The sequence below is a fragment of the Limulus polyphemus genome, unplaced genomic scaffold, assembly GCF_000517525.1.
Source record: "Limulus polyphemus unplaced genomic scaffold, Limulus_polyphemus-2.1.2 Scaffold1058, whole genome shotgun sequence".
In the NCBI taxonomy this organism is placed as follows: Eukaryota; Metazoa; Arthropoda; class Merostomata; order Xiphosura; family Limulidae; genus Limulus; species Limulus polyphemus.
The window spans coordinates 202,151-211,226 of NW_013666668.1; the positions used below are offsets into that span (position 1 = coordinate 202,151).

Genomic DNA, 9,076 nt, shown 5'->3' on the forward strand with positions numbered 1-9,076 from the left:
CATTAATTTAGGTGCACATCCATAAGGCCAAAGACCATGATGGCTCATAATAACTATCTCCCAAAAGTTTTGATTATAGTGTATTTCTGCTCTTATTATTGTAAAATGTTGTAAGGATGTAACACAAGACTAAAAATATAATTGAAATGATAATGAAAGTAAGACTCATGCAAGAGATATGTAATTAGCACACTAGGAGAACATAGAGTAACACATTAGTTAACTTGTAATCACTTATTACAGAAATTAAGTACATTATATTTAAACAATTTTGAAGCCTCACCTTGTTACTACAGTCCACATTGCCATGTCTGATCATGCTGTATCTTTCAACCTTGCATCTACACAATAACCCTGCAGCATAGTTTCTATTGCAAAAGGCTTTGTTGCAAACCTGTCACATTCAAATCACATCACTCCTTCCTGTATGTTTTCCATATTCCAAAGAATGTATGAGGATGATGGTTTCCAGGCACCCATTTAAAAGGTTACTTAGAAATCTATGGGTACTGCTGCATCCGTTGTCTTGACTGGTGTGCCTGTGTGATAAATAACATCAATATATATTTTATTTTCCAGTTGTTCAATATATGCAGTGTTGAAAGTAGAGGTATCACTGGAACTCTTATCTTGGGGAATTCTTACTGTATTGACCTTGTTTCCAAATGAATGTTGTGTACTGTTGCCTGGGGCACATGGATGGACTTTTGCCACGGGCTTTTGTGTTTATGAATTCTTATCTGTTACAAGACACAACACTTTGCTTACTACAGCTGGGGTGTAACCTATTGCAGGTCCCTAAGTTGATCCATATTCCTTTGTTTCCAGATGCCATTAAGTACACGAGATATCTCCATCTTTGAAGTTCTAAATCCCCAATCTGAACACATCTTTATGATCTAAGTATATGAATATCTTATATCAGAAAGAAGTTTTACTTACTCTTCCCAAAAGTGATTAAGTTTTGGTGGCTTCACACTACCAATGAAATGCCAAGCTATATAAAAATGTAGTTCTGATACATTCCATTCCAACATGACTTTATATCAGCTATGGAGGTTCAAAATCATTTTAACCTATGTGAATTGTGTTGGTGATTGCACCAACCTCATTTCTGTGAAACTATACATAGCAAAGTTTAGAATAATTTGAAATTTACTAAGTGTACGTTTATGAAGTTTGGTAAGCTTTTAATAAACATTACAAGTATGTTGTACACAAAACATCATAATTTTGAATAAAGTATTTTCTGTGAATTTACTGAGTCACTCTGGTTAGTCTGTGTGCAAGTTGATTTTCATATTAAGAACAAAAATGCTCTTTTTTTTTTATGTTAAGAACAAAAATTCTCTTTTTTTTTCATCTTAACAGTTCTCGTATTTTATTTACATAGCCCCTAGACCCTCGTAGATTAGTACTTTTTTCTAAAATGACTGCAGGTTGTAACAAATAGTTACAATTATCTATCCTAAGCACTTTCAGGCTTGTAACAATTTACATCTGTTTGAATTTAATGTTATTGTTTTATTGTTCTTTAAATCATGTATAAGTAGCATAACAAAGCAATAAATCTCTTGACAACTTAGCATAAGTTACAATATACAGTTCGGAATTACCATCACAGACAACAGTAACTCGCATATGTTCCTTATGGAGAAATTTGGTTCAACTTTCTTATTGAAATTTTCTTATCTAACCTCTCATAAGTTTCTAATTTTTACATATTAGTACTTGTATCTGTGCTGTTTTTGTTCTCCTTTTTCTGTTATAAAAATTGTATAAATGTGTAATTTGTACCAAACTTAAAATCTCATATAGGGTAGAAAGGAAATCTAACATGAGTAATTTGATGCAAAGAACTATCGTGTGATACAGAGAAGTAAAGATTATTCATTTAAGCATATCCTTTAAAAATTAAAACTTATATATTAAAATCTTTATTATAAATTGTGATTTGATGCCAAGTTTATTGACGTACATTGATAATAAAGTTGTAATTATATTTTAAATGTAACTGTGTATAAACGTTGGGGCATGTGCCCTTTGACCCTACCATACAAATAGGGTTAACATAACATACTCAAGCCTATGTAACTTTTTACCATAAGCTATATGGATTATTCGTAAACAGTACATGTCAAAAAATTGTTTTTCTTTATACTAGCTGTCTAGATAGGAGTTATGATCACTTACAGCAGTTGAATAGTGCTACCATAACACTAAGCATGACTTTTAGATATCATGAACACGTTTTCAGGTCCTCAGATGATATTGGCAGTTAAATATAATTATTAAAAAGAACTGAGTGAAAGTAAAGAAGAGTATGTAAACATGTATACATTTGCTGTATCTTGTGATTTTCAGACTGGATGAAATATGATAGACAGATGTAAAAGTGGTTTAGATGCTATTTCTGTTAGCAAACTGCTTAACAACATGTGTTAGAGTTTAAATTGGATTAAGTTCAGGAATTTTAGTTGAATTAATGTTGTAATAACAGCAGTTAAAGAAGTGGTAACACAATTGGTATTTTTTTTTGGCCTAATGTTTCTCTCTAAATTGCTATTCTACAGTCAGAGAGAATTCCTGATATTTTTTGAAAGACAAAATATGACAGGAGGATTTAACTTTCTTGTTTATATCTCGTTAAAGCAAGAAGCTTAGGGGCTATAAATTTACATTATTGCTTACATACAGTCAACCTTTGACATATATATTTATTTTCATTTAGCTTTAATCCTTTTCTAGAATAATGTTGATCATTCAACAAATAAATGCATAGTTTCAGAGAAATCTAACTAATGATAATAACATTCCAATACATGTTCCTGTACCAATCAACATCAAGCATATGTACATATAAATATTTATATAATTAAGCTCATTAGCTTTCTCAGTCCTGTGTGGTTACAAGAACAGTCTACTCAAGTAACATACACTGTTTAAAGGCCTTTTTCGTGTCTTTTGTATGATGTATCTTAGTTACAGACATTTAAAATAAAAAAATAAACTATTGGATACAAAAAATATGTGAACAGTAATGTTTGTAATTAACAGACCACAATAAGCCAGATTTTTGCACTTAATAAGTAATCATGCAGCATACTGATCTCATATTGCCATCATTTCCTAGAGCTAAGTTATGACAGAAAACTGAGATAAACTGTTTTCTGTTGGTTAAGTCTAAGTTGCCCTCTAAAGTAATTGATTTTAATAGTTGCTTACATTTTTTCATTTGTTTCAGTATTTGCCTTATAAATTCAGAGAAATACTTGATGACAGTTACTGTTGTCAAATGATGAACTCTCAGTTCACATCCATCATCTTTTCAGTTTTGCATGTAATTATAATTTGTTACTTATTGCTGAGTTGAAACTAGGAAAATTGTATTTCTCTAAACAAATGATAGTATGTATTTCTTCATTATCAACAAATTTGTCCTTTCTTCTTTGTTGTAATTGTTTCTGTTCTGAAGCTATATATTTATTAATACTTTGAATAGTGCTCAGTCCAGTAAATTGGTGCTCAGATTTTCCAATTGTTGATTATTTTATTTTAGTAAAATTACATATGCATACATTATTTACCAAACTTTAGGGACAGTGGACTTAACGTTTAGTTCATCATGAATTTTTATTAAATATAAAATAATGTACAGTATAAATAGGAATGCCATATTTAATACAGATCAATGTAGTTTTAATTTTAATATGTTTTATTTCAAGTGTAGTTGTTGTAGAATATTTAGTGTTACCTGGGCATATTAAAATGACATTCTGATTCAGTTACTCAACAATCAGGTGAATATCATAAGCAAGCCATGAGATTTAGGAAGATAAATCTTGTTTGTTGCCTTTAGAGTTAAGGTATTTTGTTTTACCTGTTTGATGAAATTAGACATATGGCCTGTATTTAGCCCCCCCCCTCCCCCCATGGTACAGTGGTAAGTAGGCTTGTATTGCTAAAAACCAGGTTTTGATACATGTGGTGAGTACAGCACAGATAGCCCATTATGTAGCTTTGTATGTAATTACAAATGAACAAACATTTTATATTTAAAAGTAAAATTTCTAAAATGTATAAGAATTTCAAAAGCTCTTGAGCAAAGTAGTATTTTATTATAGAAGTATGTTTAATAAAACCATACAAATAGCATTTACTGGTAATGGTAACCAACATTTGGTTTATACAGGTCACATGCATGAAAGTTGCAATTGCTTATAGTAACAAAAGGAGTTTAAAAATCTTACATGCAATATCTTCATTTTTTGGAACAATTTTTATCTGATGGGTCAGTGGTAGGTTTACAGACTTACAATGCTGAAATCTGTGATTCAATTCCCCTGCTTTGGACAAAGTACGCACAGCCCATTGTGTAGCTTTGTACTAAAACAATAAAACTATCTTGTGATTAGTAATTTTTATGAAAACTAGTCCATTTATAATTCTTACCGAAAAAAGAATGCATTTAATTTTAAGTTTTGATTTTTTAGGAAAGCTAAATTAACAATTTTAAAAACCATAAGAAATACACTTATTTTATTTTCATTTGTCTAGTAACCATTATGACATACACGTATGACATTTACTGCTTTGCTTCAGGCTTTCAACTGTGAGTACTCTTTGTTTAGTGCACAAATAATTCAAACTACATGTGCAAAGAGTAATATTGATGTAAGTAATGACTTCATGTTATGCATATTGCTATAGCTGTGTTATAAAGCTCAGTTAATTTTGGTTTATGTTCAGTAAATTGTTTTATATGTATTTTTTATGATAATGGTCAAATATTATTTCAAAGGCAAAAAATTTTGTTTTTTAATTATCAAAAATATAAAGGCTTTCTGAGAGCAATTATTATACAACTATTTTGGTTGCATCTTGTGAATTGGTTTTGTAAAACACAATTCTTTTTTTAGAACTCGTGTATATATATATAATATTATTATCCTTAAAATTTGCCATATATGTTATGTATGTATGTATGTCTAAATTGTATTTTAATAAATTGAGGTAAATATATAAATAATGTAAAAAATAAGGCAAAAAGTTATCTCAAATTGTATTATATAATAACTTAAAATGATAAGATTATAATCTACAAGATAATTATTACATTGATTTCTTATCAACTATAATATATCCTTCAGAAATTGGTGGATTGAAAGTGGGTCAGCTCCTTAAAAAAAAATCCTGGTTGTGCAATTGCCACTAGGAAATCTCTTGCCATAGAAAATAAAAGGTTTATTAGTAGTAAGACAGTTGCTTTTGTTTTCTGCTCACTAGATTATTAAAATAATGTATTGACAGCGATTCTTATGTTATAGGTGAAATATTCAAGGGCCTCATTACTTTTCTATCTGAATTCAGTCCAGAATGATATGGACACTTTCAACTATATATGTGAAACTCTTCTGAAAGTGTTTAAAAATAATTTGGGTAAGGACTATGTCACAATTCCTTTTCTGAAAACTGTGGATCACTTACTTGCTGCAGGTGTATTTACTATTTTCAGTAGTTTAGTGAACCATTCCTTTCCACTGGAACTGTTAGATCTTTGTTGGAAAGAGGTGGCCAAGTCAAAAGATCCTCAAAAAATTATGGCTGCAATAGATGTGTTTTGTGGTTTACTACAATTTCCAGAAGTATGTGGAAAAAGGGCTCTCACCATTCTAGCTATCCATCTTTGTCACCGCTATCCTCGTATTCGGAAAGTAACAGCTGATAAAATCTATGAAGCTTTAATATCTTACCCTGAAATTACAAGTGAGGATGCAGCAGATGATGTTATGACCATTCTCAGTGACACTGAGTGGGATGTGAATGTTGAGGTGTTGCGACCAATTAGAAACAAACTGTGTGAGCTATTGGGAATCCCAGCTCCAAAGAGTGTGAAGTAATTATAAATGTTTCCTTTATGAACATTTGCTATTCTTTAAAAGTTCAAAGCTTTGGCTGTTTTACTTTGAGATAGCTAACCTGCTTACTGTCAATAAAGATAATCTTTAACAATGGGTTTAAATGAGAAGACATTCCATAATTTACAGTACTAGTTTTAGCTTGCAGTACAATAATATTAGCTAAGTGTACAATTATATAAATGCTGACAACTGTTTTGAATTGTAGTCATACCCAGTAATAAAAATTAAAGTATATAATGAAAATTGCCTATAAGTGTGATGATCATTGCTTGAATAATATCTTATATTGTATGCGCAGTAGCTTAACATATGAAAAAATAAAAAAAATATATAACATCATGACTTCCTACAGATATCTACTAGATTTAACAAAGATTGTATTGTTACTACTTGTCTGTTATTATTTTACTATAGTGAAAATACTAGAACTATAAAAAATTATAAAGAAATCTATCACAGTACACAATAGCGTAATATCGGTAATGTTTGAGCTTGTTGACTAGATGTATTAACTTTCTTTTTGTTATTAGTAAAATTAAATTTCTCACTTCAGCTCATTAAAGACAAAAATGTGATAGATTTTCAAAAATGGCAGTTGATTGGCCCAACTGCAAATGTGAACTTTTTTTAATTACTGTCCATTATTTAATTTACTTCATTATTAAAAATAGTAGTTTTTAAATATCTTTTTTTTTATCTAGTTGGCAAATTGAAATTGGTCAAAGTTATAAAAAAATAATGAAATCAAATTGGCAACATTGCAAGAAGTTGTGGGTTTTGTTTCTTATTTGAATATTAAATTGTTGTATTTCAGTAACAGTGGTAGATTTAAAGAAAATGGTGTACGCTTGTGTGGTGTTTGGGTGTTGTGCTAAAGCTGACTGATTCAGAATTCTTCATGAATTTCCATATGAAGGAGATTTTAAAAGGTGTGCCTGGCTTAAAGTGTTTATAGAATGTAGTATTCAGGGTTTTGCAAAATATCTTGTGCCAAGTAATAATGCTGTTCCAACCACTTACCCTGAAGATATCTGCACTGTACCAATGAAAGATGCCAATTGGCATACAAGGATGAGAGAAGGATGTGATGAGAGAGGTGTGACAGGAAATCTTTATTTAAATAAAGTTGTATAATCAAGAAAGCTATGAGTTAAATAAAAAGTTTTTGAAACAATTTACTAGCCCCATATATTGATCATGTACTCATTCCAAATAAGCAACACAGACTTTCACAGTACCCTGATTCAAAACACCTAAAAAAAAAAAGACTCAAAGATGTACAGCTTTTGGCTGAACTGTATTTGTCTCTCTTGAATTTGAAAGTAAAGTAGTAAAGTGAGTGAATTGTTGTGAATTATAGCGTGTGTTTATGTTAAAGTAACTGTGGAAATTAAGTGTATTGCAAAGTTGTACTGAAGAAGAATAAACTAGTTTTATTTAAGAAAGGACTTGTATTGCAGGAAAATTAACAAACGAACATACAGAGACGTAACAATATTGAAACCATTCTTACAATGTAAATAAATGTTAAAATGGAATGGCCCTGAGCAAAAGTAGCCTCTCTTTGAGAAAACTGTTAATCAACATCAAAACAACATTTTAGGAGTTTCAGTAAGATTTTTTAAACAAAAGATTGAACTCTAATATTATACAAAGTTTATATTAAAATTAGTTTAGTGGATTTTCCATTGTTCAAAATTGCCTCCAAGACATGGCAAGTTCTGTATGATTGACCTCTGTATTTCCTTTTTGAGTTGAAAAAGTATTTAGGCAAGTCATATTATAATATACTATTTTTTACTATTACACATACTAATTTCTCTGTTTATTACAATGTGCATATAAGATTCGGATATTGAAGCTCAACAACTTGTATTCAAGGTTTTTAATAGTACTATTTTGACAACTTTTGTTTGGCACATTATCAAAAACATAAGCTGATAGTTATGTCTGCACACTATCAATCACCCAAAATAAATAAAAAAGGTTGTGCCATTTTTAACTTAAAAGGAATAATCTAACTAATGAAGAAGAAAGTCTTCATAAACTTTTAAGTATAACTTACTTTCAGTTGATCTGATTCTGTGTATTGTATGACATTTTACTATATAATTGATACTTGAAATTATGAAACAACATAATTAAAGAATTGAAGAAAAAAGCAAACACAATTGTACCTTTCAAGAAAACTTTATTTATTTACGACCATGGTTTCTCCAGTAAAACATCATCAGGTACAGACTGAAATGCCTTGTAAACAAGCTTATATATAGTTTAAACAAAGAACATGAAGTAACCTTGACATTCACCTTGAGACAAGTGGGGAGGAGCTAAAGTTGGTTTGATCGTTTAGAGTTTTTTCTATATTTGTTTTTAGACTTCTATTTATTTCTAAAATTTCCAGGCTGTCTAGTTTTTTTACCTTTTTCACAGGTATGTAAAATTTTGACTATTCGTACAATGTTATCTAAAATTCATGTTTTTCCAAGCTGTTACACCTTTAGAGAAAAATTATCACCAACTATTACAAATTAACTAATATAGTTACTGTAGTTTTAAAAATATATATATTAGGTCTAAATCTTCATATTAATTCTTTTACACGTAACTGTTATGGCTTGTCCGTCTTTATAACACCAACAGTGCTTCATACATGTGATTCTGCATATCTATTAGAATAGTGTATCAAAATTTTCTGAGTCCATAGAACTAACAGTAATGTTAAAGAACTAACTTAATATTATTGTATTTCCTTTATTAACATATAATGTTATTTTGGACAGAGCTGGGAGATAAGTGGTATTTACTGATTGATTGATTAATCAACGGGCTCATTAATTGATTAGTATACCACAACGCCTATAACTCGTACAAGTTTTATGGAAATTTCCAACTTTAGGGCTAAATCGCTGGTGTCGACTAAGTATGATACTGTTACGTCTCCGTTTGTTTGTTAACTTTCCGTAACTTCGTTCCGACGAAACTTTAGCGACACAAGTCCTTACTCAATAAAACTGGTTTATTCTTTCCGAATACAACTTTATGATACACTTATTTTCAACAATCGCTCTATAACAAACGCTATATCAACGAACGTCAACAATACTTCTGACTGCAGTTCAATTACTCACTATCTACACACACATTGTTCTCCC

The 9,076-nt window shown here is 30.2% G+C and overlaps 1 protein-coding gene across 1 annotated transcript in view; it reads left to right on the forward strand.

Moving 5' to 3' along the window:
• The window catches only part of LOC106461916 (tubulin-specific chaperone D-like), a 195,197-nt gene extending 188,098 nt beyond the window's left edge, over positions 1-7,099 (forward strand). The window contains exon 17 of the mRNA XM_022389009.1: positions 5,328-7,099. Within this exon, the coding sequence (XP_022244717.1) occupies positions 5,328-5,900 (573 nt within the window). The 3' untranslated portion in view covers positions 5,901-7,099. The remainder of the gene's footprint in view (positions 1-5,327) is intronic.
• The last annotated feature ends 1,977 nt before the right edge of the window (positions 7,100-9,076 follow it).